The 18,690-nt window shown below is 49.3% G+C and overlaps 1 protein-coding gene across 1 annotated transcript in view; it reads right to left on the minus strand.

Moving 5' to 3' along the window:
- Positions 1 to 14,208, minus strand: part of KIF3C (kinesin family member 3C) — a 36,275-nt gene extending 22,067 nt beyond the window's left edge. Inside the window, exon 1 of the mRNA XM_005895689.3 lies at positions 11,837 to 14,208. Within this exon, the coding sequence (XP_005895751.2) occupies positions 11,837 to 13,375 (1,539 nt within the window). The 5' untranslated portion in view covers positions 13,376 to 14,208. The remainder of the gene's footprint in view (positions 1 to 11,836) is intronic.
- Between the last annotated feature and the right edge of the window lie 4,482 nt (positions 14,209 to 18,690).

Consider the following 18,690-nt stretch of genomic DNA (forward strand, 5'->3'; position numbering starts at 1 on the left):
GATGGACCTGACTCAAAACAATTCTTTGTTTATTCAGCCCCCACGTTCTCTGGCTATGCACACCCAGCTCAAGAAGTTGGACACAGGCAGACTTTATGCTGCCCATCAGGCCTGGAATCTGAAGCATCAGTCGAGGCTACCAGGGCCGCCAAGTCCCGAGGCTCCTCCCACTGCCACCCCCATGCCATGGTTCCCAGGATTGGTTTCTGTCCTGGTTTTTTCTCATCAGACTTCGTGTTAGGCTTCCTCCTTGGACTTGGAACTCTGTTTCAGGGTTTCTCCTTCTGGCCAGGGCCTGGGCTCCAGGCAGAGAATTTCTGGAAGATGCCTGACTGCCCGTATCACCCCATTTCATTCGTCCACTGCTCCTACCCGTCTCTGCCTGACCTGCCAGGACCCAGCACAGACATGGTCTGAACGACAGCCGAATGTGCCTTATCGGTTTCTTGCCAAGTCTTGTCCACTGGCCCAGCCTACACTGTCAGTCAAGCCAGCCTGATAGAACCTGTCTTGTGCTAGAAAAGGGGGCTGGTCCTGGCACAAAAATCTGGGGGTGAGCCCCAATTCAGGTGCAGAATCTGAGCTCCCTCTTCTCTCCAGCCTCAGTCCTTTGCTGCCTGGATCACCCCATGCTCTGAGACATGTCATATGTGACTTCGGTTCTTTGTTTTGAAACAGTTTTCTGGTGGTTTTTTCTTTTTTTCTTTTCTCATTTCTCTGAGGATACCAGTAACCATCTCCTTCTTTTCCTCAGAGATCTCTGCCTTTATCACCTAAGGAGGGCAGGGGACAAGGATGTCTCAAATCCCTGGGCCCACTTCAGGCTGGAAGGGTACAAAGCAGAATATGGGGTTTCCAGTTCCCAGGAAAAGTTCCCCAGAGCTCTTAGCTGCCCCAGTTAATGCTGCCTTTGCGATTTCTCAGGGGAAAAGAGTCCAGGTGGGTGGAGCCTGTAGACAGGGCTGGGTTTGGTTCTACTGGTTCTGAATATGTCCAGTGTAACTAAAAGGCCAGCAGAGGCTGTGGGGGCGGAAAACAGGGCAGGGAGTTGCAAGGACATGGTCTGACTCTTGTGAGAGGGAAACAAATCACGGGATAATTAAGGTGACCTCAGGGAATCATCAACCCCAATGCCCTGTGCTTCACAGAGGAGGAAACTGAGGCCCAGAGATGAAGACTTCTAAGTCTAGAACTCATAATTAAGGAGTCGATACGTGTATCTGTTGAGGCTTTCCAGGTGGTGCTGGTGATAAAAGAATCTGCCTGCCAGTGCAGGAGCCGCGGGTTCAATCCCTAGCCCAGGAAGATCCCCTGGAGGAGGAAATGGCAACCCACTCCAGTATTCTTGCCAGGATAATCCCATGGACAGAGGAGCCTGGTGGGCTACAGTCCATGGTGTTGCAAAGAGTCAGACACGACTAAAGCGACTGAGCACACACGCACATGTGTATCTGTTCCTATACTGACTACACACTTTCCAAATAATTTCCCAATTTGATTAGGGCCTTTGATTAGGGTATTAGAGGCAGGTCAGCTGCTGTGACAATTAGCAACTTACTGACCAGAGACATATTAACACGTCTTTTGTTACCCGAACATTACTGACTGGAGTATTTCAGTATTCACTTAGATAACAAACCACCAGCCACAAGCATTATTAGTTCCTGCAAAATTCCCCCAGTTAATAGCCAGGATCACAACAGGGACCAGGCCAGCCTGCAGATACAGCCTGGGATATTCAGAAGCTCCCCTCTTCCCATCTCAGGATCAACTGAAGTGTAAAATCAGGAGTAGAAGGGAGGCCCAGTGCTCATTAAATGCTGGTCTGGAAAACCAGCAAGGAGACAGCCAGGCGCATCCAGCCACCCTTTGAGGAGATACCATCAAGTATGATTTTACAGAGAAGCCAAACAGGCTCTGCCTTGTGACTGCCAGCTAACCTACGACATTTTGCAAGAGACAGGAGTCCTGGCTGCCACTTGCCATATGCCTATGGCTGGGTTGGGTCCTTTTTGCATTTATCATCATCCTATTTAATCATCACAAGACCCTCATGAGATAAGGGATCTGATCCCATCCTCAGACAGGTGAGGTGACTAGATTAAGGTTATGGAGATAGTAAATGGCAATAGTAGTATTTAAACACCAGCCTCCTGATTCCAAGTGCTTGTGCCACAGTTTTCTCCTGGATTTGGGCAGGAAAGTACCTTGGGGGAAAGCAGCATTTGGTCTTTGCACCTTTGCCAACTTAGGAATCATCAAGAAAGCTCAGGGCACCATTTCTTTCTCTTTCAGATGAAACAGGAGGGGTTCTGCTGAAGATGCTTCTGCCTGTGTGAGGTTCTTATGGGGGCCTCTGAGATGAGTGGGATAGGGCTCTTAAGTGTGTGCTTGTGGGGAGGGCATCAGTATCACTAGGGTCCCTGGGAGAGGGGGAAGCCCAAATGCTCACACGAAGGGCCACCTCACAAGTTCCATGGTGGAAAGAAACAAAGAGCACCAGGCCTGTCAATCAGAGAGCATGAATCCTGGCACACACTCTGCCATCCTATTTGCTAAGAAATCTAGGGCATTAGCTCTTGGAGTTCTGTTTTTCTCATCTGTAAAACGGGGCAAATATTCACTAACCTTGCAGCTTTGGTAAGAATGGTGAGCTGGATAACAGGTGAAGAAATACCTAGTAAATGATAATGTACAATCAAATGTCAGAGGTTACCTCCTGTTGCAGTACCTGATTGACATCTATCCACCACTCATCACACAGAACAGAACAAACAACCAGCGTAGCAATCCTGGGTCCCACCTCTTAGGGAATACAGCCATGCCTACAGTCACAAACCTGTTTCTCCTTCTGTGGCCTCTGGTTATAGATCTTGAGGAACTAGCAGTAAGGGAAGAAGAAATGAAAGAAACAATGGCGAGGGGAAGAAGAATGCTATTTTCAGTGATTCTCTGCCCTCAGGAACATAAATCAGGAAACTGAGTCTGAGTTTCCTGCCTTGGGTCTCCTTGGATGCCTCAAAACACTACATGCTAGTAATTCTCTCATCCAGAAGAAGGAACAATTAGGACTTTCCTGGTGGTACAGTGGATAAGAATCTACTTGCTAATGCAGGGGACATGGGTTCAATCCCTGGTCCAGGAAGATTCCGTATGCTGTAGAGTAACTAAGCCATAGCACCACAGCTACTGAAGCCCATGTGCCTAGAGCCCTTGCTTCATAACAAGAGAAGCCACCTCAGTGAGAAGCCCTCATACCACAACAAAGAGTAGCCCCGGCTCACTGCAACTAGAGAAAGCCCTCGTGCAACAAACACCCAATGCAGTCAAAAAAAAAGGAGGAACCATTAGAGATCAGTTAACATATTGGCCAGAGAATGAGATGAGCTGTATTCTACTTCCAGTCTTGCACTGGACAAGATATGGATGCCCAGAAACGCTTCAGTCCACGTTGGAGAAAAACAGGAAGAAAAAAATCAGCTCATCTGCTTGAGTAGGAAAACCATGATCACTTCAGATCTGATCCTTAACTTTGTCTTTCTCCTCTACTTTGTTCACTTATTTGCATTGTCCTAGAGGGTTTCTCTCCAACACTGGGGAAGAAAATCCAGTCAGACTAAAGAAAGGTATTAATACAATGTCAGAACTGGATGAGACCTAAGGATGCATAAAGCATAGACTCGGTAGTTTACAGACCCTGGGTCATTCAGCCTCCAGCTTCCAGGCAATGCTTGGTCATTCCTTTCCAGCCCTCACTGTTCCTCATCCAGGCTGGTCTCTAAACCTGGGCTCCTGACCTGCTGCTTCCACTGTGAATCAGCAAATAGTGCAGAAAGCAAGGAATCATTGATTGATCATTTCTTACAGAACCAGAAGGGCAACTGACTTGTCCAAGTCACAGGATTACCAAAAACTGAGTACCATTAAGAATTATTCTCGACCCTGGGTCTCCCTCAATTATTCATTTAAGCCAATCTTCCAACCATGTGTTAACACATTTCTTTTACATATTTTTCTCCCTTAAAAATTCTAGATTTGTTTTTAACAAACTAATATAGTGAATGAAAGTCACTCAGTCAACTCTTTATGAACCCATGGACTATACAGTCCATGGAATTCTCCAGGCAAGAGTACTGGGGTGGGTAGCCTCTCCCTTCTCCAGGGGATCTTCCTAACCCAGGGATCAAACCCAGGTCTCTCACATTGCAGGCAGGTTCTTTACCAGCTAAGCTACAAGGGAAGCCCAAGAATACTGGAGTATGTAGCCTATCCCTTCTTCAGCAGATCTTCCTGACCCAGAAATCAAACCAGGGTCTCCTGCATTGCAGGAGGATTCTTTACCAACTGAGCCACAAGGGAAGCCCTATATGCTTGCTGTTCAAATTTTTTTAAAAAAGTGAAAAAAGCCTCCTTCCTATTATTAATAAAATCCCTAGAGATAACCATTATTAGAGAGTTCCTGTGATTCACTCCAGAAATTTAAACAATTTAAAGACAAAGTTAACCCTACCTATTGATTTATATTCTTGGCCATAGTGTTCAAGAAGATTTGTTGATTATACAAATGAACGGCCTCAGACTGAGGCCTGAGGCTGGGGTTTGCATCATGTGTAAGGACAGAGATGAGTTAAGCATCTCAGCAGACAAGAGCTCCCACTGGGGTCTATTAGCCAGGGATCTGAGTTGGTGATACAGGATGGAGGGAAGATCATGGGCTTTGGAATCAAGCAGATATCGGCTCATATTCCTGGCTAACATTCATAAGCATGTGACCTCGGATTGTTCTTTCATTACTGTGCCTTAGTATCCTCATCTGTCACGTGGAGATTTAAACACTACTATTTCATGGTGCTATTGTGAGGACTAAATAAAACAACTCGAGAATATATTGAGTACTAGACATTGTGCACGCATGCTCAGTCATGATTGACTCTTTGAGACCCCGTGGACTGCAGCTTGCCTGGCTCTTCTGTCCATGGAATTTTCCAGGCAAGAATTCTGAAGTGGGTTGCCATTTCCTTCTCCAGGGGATCTTTCTGACTTAGGGATCGAACCCATGTCTCCTGTGTTTCCACATTGCTACGTGGATTCTTTACCATTGAGCCACCCAGGGAGCCCATACTTGACATTAAGCATGCACTAAAGAAATGGTGGCTACTATTATTACTCTAATTGTTGTTATTATTCTGCTGGCTCACTTGAAGAAAGAGAAAGCCTGCAGGTCCATTCCTTACCACTACAGACACAGTTCAGCCCAGGGCCTGGTACCCCTCAGTTGAGTATATCTGATAGCAAAGGGAAACAACTAGAAAGTAAGTCTTGGGTCTGACCAGAATTTAATGCCCAAGAATTTCTCAGGATATTCAAAATTCTAGATATACACCAACCCCCCTACAAGCTCAGAGCACTGGAATCCGCCTTACGCAGACTTGTCATGGTTGAAAGGTTAGACTGGGTTGGAAGTGAGACCATTTCTTATCTGCTCAGGCTACCTGATTCAGCAGCTCTCAGGCCCAGTCAGCCCCAGAAGTGCCCCCAGACTGGCCAGGGGCAGCAGACTGGCAGGGCACAGATGGGAGGGCGTGCCCTTCTACTGCTGAATTCCAGGCCCTTCCTCCTAGTCCTCAGTGCACAATAAGAACATTATAATCGCCACTTCATCCAATCTTGTGCTGTCTAGGGGCTGGAGATGACTAAGGGCAATATGATAATACACTCCTCTAGCCAACACACAGAAAGAGAAACCTAAGACTGGACCAAAAGGTCTGCTGAGTCCCAACATAACCTGAATCCCAGAACCTCTGATGGAAATGTCTTACATACTTCCTGCAGGTCAGATCTTTATATTACAAAATGCACCCAGCTCACGGCAATTCTGTTAACTGATCACACCACCAGGGACAGGAAGGAATGTAAGTCACTGCTCTCAGTGGTGCCAAGAAGCCATGGACTCTGACCTAGATGCCAGACGCAGCCTGGAGCTCTGGTTACTTGCTTCTCTCAAGGATCACAGAGGACTCAGCTGGAATGGGTGGTGGCAGTGGTGGGGAGTGGGGAGGGCAGTGTACAGTTCCCTGATCTCTTGGCCCTATAAGTTTCAGAGGGTCTGACTTGGGGCTAGTGTCCCTGGGGATATGGAGAAGGAACCAGACCAGCTTTGGGAACATAGGTGCTCCCTGGATTATTGGGGATTCTTTAGAGACTGGACACACCCCTGTTTGGAGACTAACCTCAAGATCATGCTAGTGGAACAATACTACTTCATGCTCTCCTCTAACGCACTTTCTCTCCCAACTGGGGTTTCTTCTCCCCAGAAATTCTGTTGTCCATCTCTTCACCCACTCTCTCTCTCTCTCCATCTTTCTCCCCAAATCTGACTCCATTTGTCTTTCCTCTCTATTTCTTTCCTGTCTTTCCTCCCATTTTCTTCTTCTCTTTGTCTGTCTCTAACCAGTCATGATGGAGAGCTGAAAATATCTTTCATTATTGGTTGAATTCATACATTAACATTTAAATCTTATCACCTTAATTTTCAAAAAGATGAACTGAACACTCTATATTTTGCTTTTAAAAAAATACTACTTTTAACAATAAAGAACTTTGAAGAGGAGGGAACTTTAAAGATCACCTAGTTCAGTGGCTTTTCTGGCTTTTGAATCCCTTTAGAGCAACTGTGATGTTCAGCTTCTCCCTGGACACTTCCAGGGATCGGAGACATTATCTCTTGAAGCAGATCAATCCTAACTATCAAGAAGCTCGTTACACTGAGTTTAACCTGCTGCCGTAATTCCCACTCCCTGGTTACCAGGACAACCTGGGATATAACAGCAGAAGGGCAGTGAGAAACATCCTAAGTTCAAAGTATGGGGTAGAGGAATTGGCTGTTAGGTTCTCCTATCGCTTTCTTAGGTAGGTGACACTGGAGAGCGATAACCAGGCTCTGGTAGGTCTTGAATGCCAAACCAAAATGTGATGTGTTTAACATATCAGAAAGATGGCCAAGTGAAGACATCCATTAGGTAATTGAAGATAACAGTAATGAAGTTATTATCTATGAACGCTTACATGCCAAGAACTGTGCAAAATGCTTTAATGTTGACTGTCACCTTCTCAAGAGCGCTATGACATAGGTAGTATTATTATCCCACTTTATAGCTGAGGAAACTGAGGTCTCAGAACTGGTAAATCAGGCCGGCCTGACTCTGATATCACCTCTGAATACAGCATTCTAAAAAAAAGGTCAGCAAAGACCTTCTACCGATGACCCCTCAACTCCATTTCCAGTCCTGTGCTTGTTTTTAAACTCCCCTGTTGGGACCTCCCTGGCGGTCCAGTAGTTAAGACTCCACCTTCCAATGCAGGGGGTGTGGGTTTGATTCCTGGTCCAGGAGCCAGGATTCCCATATGCCTTGTGGACAAAAAACCAAAACATAAAACAGAAGCAATATTGTAAAATAATTCAATGAAGACTTTAAAAAAATGATCCATAACAAAAAAATCGTAAAAAAAAAAACAAACCTCCCTTCTCCATCTCCCACTGTTCACTGGACTCTGTCACCTCAAATTCAACACATTTACACCCACTGCTGTCATTCTTCACCACCTCCCCAGCAACCAGTCCTCGGATTCATAATTCTTTAAGCACAAGAGAGGATCAGAGTTTGTGTCAAACTGACCTGGACTCAATTAGATTTGCCATATACAAACCACGAGGCCTTAAGCAAGTCACAAAATCTTGGTTGTCTCAAGTATAAAATGGAAACAGTAATAACACCTTCTTGGAAGGTGTCTGTGGGGATTTCATGAGATAATCTGGATACAATATATGGTATAGGGCTTGGCACATGACAAGAGCTATGTAAATAGCATGATTCTTGCTATTACTGTTGTTTCTCGAGCGTCAGACTCCTTCTATTGCAAAACTATCTATGGTGAACCCCAATGCTGAGAAGTGGGAGGAAGAACAGGCAGTGACAGAGAGACAATGAAAATTCAAGCAGTCTGTACTCTCTGTAGTGACCTCATCCCTCTGGCTTCAGGGGCGGCTTCTGCAGGGTCTCTTTCCCACACCCACTATAGAGAGAGTTGGGCTCTAGCCAAGCAGCCCCCTCCCTCCACTCCCTCCAGACCTACTTATGTGGGGATCAACAAGCAATGTGTTGTTTCTACCTCTTCCAGTCCTCTCTTCATTTCGAGCCTGCATTTTGTATCATCTGCAGGCCTTGGCTCCCCTACACACCCTTCTTTCCCCCTAAAGATCTAGAACCAAAGCTTTAGAAATTATCTAGTCCAAGCCCTCAAAAAATTAAGCTCAAAATGAAAACAGTCATTAAAACATGTTCCTTGCACAATGAAAGTCGGCTTTCTCTCGATCCACCCACACACACTGCATATTCTCAAGGTAGTGAGACTGCACTGTGCACAAACACTGGAATTGCTGTCGTGCAGAGCCATAACCTCAGCCGTGGGTCTTGACCAACTCCCCCTACCTCTCAGGTCTGGTACGCGTTCAAGCCCCGCAGAGACATGGCAGAAGTGTGGATGGCTAATGACTACCCAGAACAGGGCGCTGATGACAATCACAAACCCTCACACGTTTGCACACCTCAAACCCCCTAAGTAAGGCTCAAGGTAAATGTGAGAGGAGATGAAAGGAGACTCCTAGGAGATAGGCATGGTGTTTGTACACAGTGAGGGGAGAACAAAGGGAATGGGGACCCTAGAGGTGGTGGGCAGGAAAAACGGGTGAGACAGACTATAAGATGAGTCAGAGAGAATGAATGAGGGCACTGGGTCGCGTCAGCTCCTGCTCAACTGCCCCCAGCGGCAGTGTGAACGGGAAGAAGGGAATTGGGTTGGGGGGGCAATGAGAAGGGGAGCTGATGTCATAACTCAGAAAGTGGGAACTGGAATGTGTCGAACATGGGGAGCAGAAACTCATTTCCAGGAGGGACCTGAGCACCAGCCTTCTGAGGGCTCCTAGATCCTTCTCACCTGGCTCTGCTCCCACAGCTGCAGGTTTATGGCAAGGCAGCTGAGATGGCAGGGGAAAGAAAGCCTTAAGCCAGAAATAAAGATGTCAGTCCTGGAGATCACTGGACCCCTGCTTGGCAGACAGAAGCCACCCAGTGGCTGTTAATGCCCTCCACTTATTTAGTGCTTTCAACTTATTTCAAATGCCCTCACACTAATGATCTCACTTCATCTTCAGCATAAGCCTGTGAACCAGGCAGGCCTGGGATGACTCTACCATGCTCTTCCCCTCATTACCCAGTGGATCCCTCAAGGGGCCTCAAATTGTTTCCTCCATCCTACAAACAGCCAACTCTGAACCAGAAGTGCCTTAGGGAGGCTGGGGTCCTCTGTCCAGCCTCCGTTCTGGGCTTGCTGGCTGCTGTTGGTCCTGGGCTGGGTGTGACAAGAAGTCACAGGATGTGGAATCATTCCTCTCCTGGAATTTCCCAGACGCCCCTCCCCCTTTGCTTATATCCGAAAGCCTGGCACATAATGACCATGTCACCCAGTCCCCAAGGAGCTGCGTCAGACTTCCCCTCATTAGGCAAATGGAAACCTGAGGCCTAGAGAGGCAAAGGGCTTCGTCACGAGTCACACAGACAGCACACATGGAGGGATTCGTGAAGACTTGGTAACAGCACAGCATAGACCTGGTTCCAGTCCTGACTTTGCCACCTATCAATTCAGGTCACTGAGACCGTCACCAGCCTTGGCTTTCATCACTGTCAAATGGAAATAGTAATACTCATCTCTGGAGGTTGCTGCGAGGATTCCATGAGATCAAAATATAAGAGTTACATAAAAATGAATTACTCTGATTATCAAGTAGCAAGGTAACAACAGCAGTGTAATAGAAAGAAGCTGGACCAAGTATAACGAGTCTGGCTCTCCTTAACTCACCTGTGTGGCCCTAGGTGAGTCTGGGCCTCGGTTTCCCAAGGCCTCTGGCAGTTGTAAGAAGGGGGATTCAGTGGGCTATGCCTCTACTGCAAGAATTCTGGCACTGGCCACTGATCTCTTGACTGCCCCATTATCTGTGCTTCAAGAATCTTATGGAGGGAGCCAGGGAGTAGCCAGCAATGGGAGATCCATTGTTCCCAGTGGAAAGGATCCCAGTGGATCCTTCCCTCCATCCCTTCTACCCATTTCCTAAGGCCAAAGAGCACACTTTTAGCCTCTTTTGCCCCCTGGCTTTAAGGATGGGTGGAGGCAGAAAGCAATGGGTAGTGGTGGTGAGGCTCTTGGTAATGAAACTGATGACACACCACCCCTGTAAGATTTCCCAGTGGAAAGCACTGGACTGCCTAGATTTCCTTTCTCCTGGGAGAGCTGAGTCTAACTGTCCTGGCTTTCACATCCTGCTTCTTCCAGGAGGGCCCCAATATGCCAGGCCCCTGATCCTTTCTTTGAGGAAGCAGCTCAGCATAACCCTTGCTGAGCTCCTGGTGGTGAATTAAATATTAAAGAAGCAAGGCCAGAACCCCCAGGGTGCAGCAGCACATTCTCATAACACAGACAATGGTGTGCAGCTCAACTGTCCCTCTTCCAGCTGCTGCCACACTCCCTCCCAGGCGGTGCTTCCCTGAGCTCCAGCCCACACTCATTAGAGGGACTAAGAAACGATAGTGTTTTGCTCTCCCCAGCAAGACATCAGCTCATGGTTCCCTGCATCCTTCCTCCAATCCTCAGTGTTAAGGACTCTATGGACCTGGAAACGCCTGGGACAGGGACTCCTGGCATCTGTGACAACAAAATTTAACAGGTCGGTGGCCAGCCAGGCAGGGGGACCTCTGCAGCTTAGCTCCACTGGGGCCTGGAGGTGTCCCTGGGGCTGGGGGAATGCTGAGGCCCTGAGGCCTCTCAGGGCAATGGGGAATTGGGTCTTACTAGGAGCTAGCTGGTTTGCTGCTCAGATAGAAGAACCTCAGAGATCACCCAGGCCAACCTTCTATTTTACAAAAAGGGAAACTGAGGCTTGAGGAAAGGAAGACACAATGAACACAGGGTCACTCAATGAGCTATAGTACATCTAGCCCTAGACTCCAGGTTTCCAGTGTAGAGCTGGAGGCGCTCTCCTACCCTCAGCATGATCTCCTTTCTAAGATTCCAAGCAATAGGCCCTGTGGGCTGCTGGACTGCCTTCACAGGGAGCAGGACCCATTCATAGTCCCACTTTGCCATTCAAGAATTGAAAAGGCCCAAGGGCCACTGGTTCCAGCTCAGCTCTGCTACTTTGTAGGATGGAACCTCATGTCACTTTTCTGAGCCTTAGCCCCTCACCTGTAAATATGGGGATTTAACAACCAGGACCCCGGATAGCTACCGTGAGGATCAAATGAGAGCACATACACAGTTACGGAAACCATGAAGTGTTATCCAAATGTCAGGTATTAAAGCAGCGTGAGGTCTGATGGTGCTGCAAAGGGAGGATATCACAAGGGAGGCAGCTAAGCAAGAGTGAGAACCCACACCTAAATGAGGCTGAACGCCTGCCTGGCTGTCCATGGACCTGACTGGTTCTGGGGGCCACCAGCAGAGACTGCCAGGCCGCAGGTGAGGCCAGTCCAAGCTCACTGGCTTGAGACACTGCCTGCCTGCTTTTGCTCTGTGTTTGAGTGTGTGTTTCCTTTTAGGTGCTCCTCAGCAGCTCTGCCTGGCAGCCCAGAGCCACAGAAATTTGCCTGGCTTCTCCAGGGGAGCACTTGGCAGAAGGGCAGGACACTTTGCTTCAGGCCAGATCGCAGACCCTCAAAGCAAAGCCTGCCAGCCCAGATCCCTCTGGGGGCCTCTGGAGAGCCCTTGCTCCCTTGGGGACTCTTACCTTGTACTTGGCAGCGAGCAGCTCTGTGGCTTCCTGCTCCCGTCGCAGGTCTTCCAGCATCTTCTCCTTCTCCTCCAGCAACTTCTTCTTCTCTTCGCTCACCAGACTGCGGTCGTCCTGGATGGCCGCCTTCTCTTCCTCTAGCCGCTCCTTCTGCTCCTGCAGGTAATTCTCCATGTTCTTGTCCAAGGCCGTCTCCAGGATGGGCTGGGGCGGGCGGTGATTGTTGTTGTTGTCATCCTCCTCCTCGGCTACCCAGGCCTCGATCACCGGTCCCTCCGGGTACCCGGCTGGGGCTGACACGGCCTTCTTCCTGCGGCTGCTCTTTCTGCGGAGTCGCTTTCCCAGCATCCCCTTCTTCTCCAGCTGGGCCTTCAGGCGGGCGATCTCCTCCTGGAATTCCCGCAGAAGTGTGTCCTTTGGGTCCTCATTCACCCGGGGCTTGTTCTTGATGTTCTTGGCCCGGTTGGCGAAGCGCAGGGTGGAGAGGCTCTCGTCGTAGCTGTGAGAGGCTGGCCCCAGGGTGGCCACCATGATGGTCTTGGCATTTCCCCCCAGAGAGTCCTGGAGCAACCGGGTCAGCTTGGAGTCCCGGTAGGGGATGTGGGTGCTCCTGTTACCCGAGAGAGCAGCGATCACGTTGCCCAGGGCAGACAGTGACAGGTTGATTTTGGAGGCTTCCTTCGGCCTCTCTCCACCACCGCCACCACCCCCTCCACCACCGCCACCACCAGTGGGCTGTGTGGCGGTCCCTCCAGTGGTGTTGGGGCCTGCTTTGTTCTGCCTCTCGCTACCAGCCAAGTCCACCAGGTTGAGCTTGCCCACACGGATGTGGTCCTGGCCGTCTGAGCCACGCTCACTGCACTCCACGGTGATGACGAAGATGGCATGGGAGCGGGAGCTGACCTCATTCATGTGTGTGCTGCCCACTGCCCGGGTCTGGTTCCCCAGGTTCATCACGTGCTCTATCTCCTTGACATTCTTGGTGACGAAGGAGGACAGGTCCTTGATGTAGACGCCTGTCTCAGGGTTCTCCTTCAGCTCGAGCCTCTTGCCGGGCTCCTTGGAGACCAGGTCTCGAATCTCCTCCTGGTAGATCTCCAGGTAGGAGGCCCGGACCAAGTACTGCTGGTTCTGGGAGCGCGAGATGTGGGTGAAGATATGCTCAAAGGCATTGGGGATGACCCCGCGTTGCTCGGGCTCCACCCAGGTCCCCTGCATGGTGTAGGTCTTGCCCGTGCCTGTCTGTCCATAGGCAAAAACGGTGCCGTTGAAACCTTGAAGCACCGAGTCTACCAGGGGCCTCACGGTTTCATCATACAAGTCTGCCTGCTTGGAGCTGGCATCATACACGGCATCGAAGGTGAAGGTCTTGGGCAGCTCCCCCAGGGCAGCGCGGGGGTTCCGCAGGGTCACCTGGCCTAGTTTCACGTCCATGGTCAAGATCTGCTCGTGACCAGCAGCCTCCTCCTTCCGGCTGAGGGGGCGGCACCGGGCCACCACCTTCAGGGCCTCGCTGGCCTTGGTTTTACTGGCCATCTTTCTGCTCTGTCCTTCCTGCACACCCCCCACCCCCGGACCCACTCCGCAGCCTCGTTAGTCCTGCTGTCCGCCCTAGGTCGGGATCAGCGGGGCCGGCCCAGCCCCCAGGCACCGTTCTTCAATCCGCATGCAGCCTCCTAGGGTGGAGATGCTGGGAGCTGGCCCCGCCGCTGCTGCAGTCCGGGCCTCCACCGCTCTCCGGTCCTCGCTGCACCGGCTGCGGAGGGAGAATTAGGCAGAATCGCCGGGCAGCCGCGGGAGCAGCGCCTGCCGAACGGCAGTACCCAGAGCCCGCCCCATGCTGGGGCAGAGGGAGCGCTGCCGTAAACAGCGACGGCAACAATGAGATAAAGGAAGAGGAAAATGGGATGGGGGTGGGCGGCAGAGCTGTCTTCTCGTCCTTGTCCTCCTCCTCCTCTAGAGATCCATGGCGGGGGGTGGGGGGAAGGGTGCTGCAGGTTCTGGGGGGCCGGGGGTTCCGGCCCTCCCAAGGGCAGAGGCTCACCTGGAGTCCTCTCCCCCAGCTGGGGGATCATTCATTGCAGCCAGAGCGGCTGCTGCAGCCTCTGCCTCCGCCTTCCCCGCCGTCGCCACCGGAGAATGAGAGAGAAAAACAGAAGGGGATGGGGCGGAGCAGCCGCGGCGAGAGTGATGTTGCCGCCGCGCTGCGGCCCCAGCTAAACCGCCCGACTGGGGTGGGGCAAGGGGCGGGGCCGCGGGGCGGGAGACGCAAGCCCGGCGCGGCCAGTGCGCTGGGGACTCGGGTGCATCGCCCGCCCGCACCGCCCCCCCGCCACGCAGACCGCCCCCCTCCGGAATGACAGGCTCCGGTGCCGACCCAGGTCCTGAGCCCACCAAGCGGGTGCAGCGCAGCCACCGCCCGCCGTCACCCCACTGGGGCGCGGCATGCTGGGAGTTGTAGTCCTGCCTTTGTTAACCCGGTTCTGGCAGGTTGCTAATGACTTCTCCAGTCCGAGAGGCCCCTCCCTCTCTGGCCTGCAGCCTCAGGAGTCACTGTTGAGGTTGCAGCCTAGCTGCTGGAGGATGCGGGGTATCCACTGCCCACACCTGTTTCCTCCACAGCCAGCATCCTCTCTATCTCTCCTGCTCTGCCTTTCCGCCTGCAGACCCCTATATGTCACCCCCTCCCCTTCAGGATGTTGCCAGGCATTCTATCGCAGAAATTCTTCTTGACTGTCTTCTCCTCTCCCTGCCCTGGTTTACTTCTGGCCTTCCTTGTCCCTCTCCTGGAACCACCTCCCAGCTGATTCTCTCTTAGCATCCTTTCTGCACATGCACTCTGGTCCCCTCCCTCCTCCAACACCAGCCTTCCATATTGTATAAAAGCCGCTCCATCTTCTGACTCCTGCCACTTCCCAGCCTCACTTCCAGCTACTCTCCTATAGAGAATCTGTGTTCTAGACATTCATTCCTTTGAACAGAAAAGCAGAGACATCACTCTGCCAACAAATGTCCATATAGTCAAGGCTATGGTCTTCCCAGTGGTCACATTTGTTTGTGAGAGCTGGACCATAAAGAAGGCAGAGCACCAAAGAATTGATGCCTTCTAACTGTGGTGCTGGGGAAGACTCCTAAGAGTCCTTTGGACAAAAAGGAGTTCAAACCAGTCAGTCTTCAAGGAAATCAATCCTGAATTGATTTCTTCCTTCCCTCATTGGAAGGACTGATGCTGAAGCTCCAATAGTTTGGTCACCTGATGCAAACAGCTGACTCATTGGAAAAGTCCATGATGCTGGAAAAGATCGAGGGCAGAAGGAAAAGAGGGCATCAGAGGATGAGATGGCTGTATGGCATCCCTGATGAAATGGACAGGAACTTGGGCAAACTCTGAGAGATGGTGAGGCACAGGGAAGCCTGGCGTGCTGCAGTTCATGGGGTTGCAAAGAGTCGAACATAACTGGGTGACTGAACAACAAACAACAACAAGCGCCTGGTAAACCCCAGGCCTCACTCTAGGAACTAGACCTTCTTGTCCTCAAGGCGCTTACAATACTAGAAACCAGATTTTGTTGCCTTCTGGCTGTTTCTTGTTACATCTTTGTGCCTTTGCCTGTTACTCTTCTGTACTTGGTGCCCTGCCCTTGCCTCTGTGAAGCTTCCCTGACCAATCTCTTTTCTTTTACAGAGACACAGAGTTTGCATAGAACAAAACCTGGGCTCGAGCTACAGTTCCGGTCTCCACCCAACTGTGTGAATTTTGGCACACAGTTTACCCTGCCCTAGCCTTAGTTTCCTCCTCTGTTTAAAGCCATTGGTTTTAAAATGGTTGTGAAGTTCAAATGCTACTACTGTACCAACGAGAAGACTCGTTTTTAAGAAAGCCCTTAAGACATACCTGTGTCCTGGCATGGCTTGCCCAACAGCTCTGCTTCCTTAAGTATCCTGGACAGACCAGGTCTACATTTGGCATTCCACTTTTGGATCATCATATTTTTTTTTCCTCTAGGATACAAATCAAGTATAATTTCTCAGGTCCAGGGACCAAGCCAGTGTCCTACCTCTGTTCCATTCTGCAGAGGGGAGTTGAATCTATGCATTGGGTCTGACTTGTCCTTATTCTCCCATCTTGAGGCCCTTCTTCACAGAGTCACCAGAAGAATCTTTTCACAAAACATTTCCAGTCATGTTATTTTCTATTTGCTCAGTTCTTCAATTCTACAAAACCTGTCTCCTCACCTCCTCCCCATCTTCAAATCCCCAGTACCCAAATGCTAGCTCAGCTGGAAGCTTGAAGCTTAGCTGGTGGCTTCCCCGCTTCTGAAGTTTCCTGACCTTCTCAGCCCTCTCTTTGACCAAGTTCTACTGCTTGTGATTAACTTGGCTTTTGAACCAATTACTGGGTGAGGTTTTGGCTTTGGTGACCTGACTTCTGAATGGACCATTTGGCTCTTGAACTGTTTTCTTGTTGCACTTGGCTTTGGTTTTTGGACTACCCTTTCTCTGTTTTGGCTTACAACCTTGGCAGTAGAGTGCTGAATAAAGGGGATTCCAGCCCTGTTCTCTCCACCGAATGTTACCACCTGACAAGGCATTTGCCCAGATCCTCCCACATGGGAGGGAGACTGGAGGAGACTATTGCTTATAAGTTGTGTGGCCCTAAGTAAATTATTCAACTTCTCTGAACATCTATTTTCTCAGTGGGAAAAGTGAAGATAGGAACACTTACTGACTCACGGGGTTTACATGAGAATAAAGTCAGATAATGTATGTGAAAACTCCTAGGACATAGAACATATTCATGAAACAGTAGTTTTCCTTCCTTTTCTGCTCTCTATGTAAGGTTGTTCACATTCTGTGTCTCCCTTTTTTGGCAGTCCTTAACCAACTGACCTCTTTGAACCCCAACATTCAATGTTGCTGTTGCTGCTGTTAAGTCGCTTCAGTCATGTCCGACTCTGTGTGATCCCACAGATGGCAGCCCACCAGGCTCCGCCGTCCCTGGGATTCTCCAGGCAAGAACACTGGAGTGGGTTGCCATTTCCTTCTCCAATGCATGAAAGTGAAAAGTGAAAGTGAAGTCGCTCAGTCGTGCCCGACTCTTAGCGACCCCATGGGCTGCAGCCTACTAGGATCCTCGGTCCAAGGGATTTTCCAGGCAAGAGTACTGGAGTGGGTTGCCATTGCCTTCTCCGACATTCAATGTTGGAGTTTCCTAAGGCTTGGTCCTAAGTCTTCTTTTCCTTCCAATGCTACCCTCTAGTGATCACTATAGCTTATGGCTTCACTCTGTGTTTAAATGATACCTAAATTTCTACCAGTCCAAACTTCTCTATTCTCTACTTTTATATATCCAGTTCTCTAATACATGCAGCCACTTGGATGGTCCAAGTACCTGAAGTTGTACTTGTGAACACCAAACTCATCATTCTCCCTCCACACTTGCTCCTCCAAGAATGTCCCTAGGCCTCTAAACAGCTCTTTCCCTACCCTCAACACATCTGTTCAAATGCTAAATTCTATTGACTCAACTTCCTAAATGTTTCTCAGATCTATCAGCTTCTTCTCCCTTTTCACAGCCAATATCATGACCCAAGCCATCATTTTCACTGGCCTGGCTTTCCACGGGAGTGTCCAGTCTGATCTCCTTAGGTCTATTCTTACTTCTACCCATTCATTCTCTATAAAATATTCTTTTAAAAACCCTTGTCTGAGCAAAAGAGACACTGATGTATAGAACAGGCTTATGGACTCTGTGGGAGAGGGAGAGGGTGGGAAGATTTGGGAGAATGGCATTGAAACATGTGAAATGTCATGTATGAAACGAGATGCCAGTCCAGGTTCAATGCACGATGCTGGATGCTTGGGGCTGGTGCACTGGGACGACCCAGAGGGATGGTATGGGGAGGGAGGAGGGAGGAGGGTTCAGGATGGGGAAAAAAAAAAAAAAAAAAAAATAAATAAAAAAATAAAAATACAATATTATTTAAATATTCTAAAAAAAAAAAAAAAAAAAACCCTTGTCTGGGATTTCCTGGGTGGTCCAGTGTCTAAGACTCCGTGCTCCCAATGCAGGAGATCTGGGTCCAATCCCTGTTTAGGGAACTACATCCCACATGCCACAACTAAGATTGAAGATCCTGTATGCTGCAACTAAGATCCGGTGCTGATAAAATTTTTTTTAAAGTAATCAGTATCAGTTGCTAAGCAAATGAATGAGAGTTCAGGACAAGAAAATGGGGAGGCAAGACAAAGAAGTGATAGTAATAAGCTCATATTTGTAGAGTGATTTTCAGTTAATAGAGTATGATCATATACATTACTCACTTTACCCTCACATCAACCCCCTAGGAAAAGAGAAAATATTAATGTCCCCATATTGTGAGGACTCTAAGCTTCAGGCTAATCAAGTAACTAAGGAAGGAAACCCAGTCACCAAGTGGCACAGTCAGTCTTCAGACTCCCAAACTGAAACCCTGGGTCTTTCCTCTTTGTCATGGGGAGAGCGTACTGTGAAGATGGCAGAACAGTTGCTTCTTAGTTCTGGTTTGAATGACAGTTTCCTAGGAGTCCAGACTCATCATCTCTTTAGAGGGAGGAAGAAGCTCCCTTTGCTGCATTTCCTTTGACAATGAAAGTTCTTTTTTCCCAAGGGATTCCCAAACCAGCATCTTCTTCTGGTATGGTCTCAGTAACAGTCAGAGTGAGACTGTGTTAAGAAGGCAGAGTTGGCTTTTCAGTAACCCACCAGGGTTGGGTGTAGGGTGGGGTTGGAGCCTGCAAATTTTCACGTGTTAAGTCGATCAGTATTTGTTTACCTTGCAAAAACAAATTCTACCAGCAGAGGGAGATAT

The sequence above is a fragment of the Bos mutus genome, chromosome 11 (genome assembly GCF_027580195.1).
Source record: "Bos mutus isolate GX-2022 chromosome 11, NWIPB_WYAK_1.1, whole genome shotgun sequence".
Lineage (NCBI taxonomy): Eukaryota > Metazoa > Chordata > Mammalia > Artiodactyla > Bovidae > Bos > Bos mutus.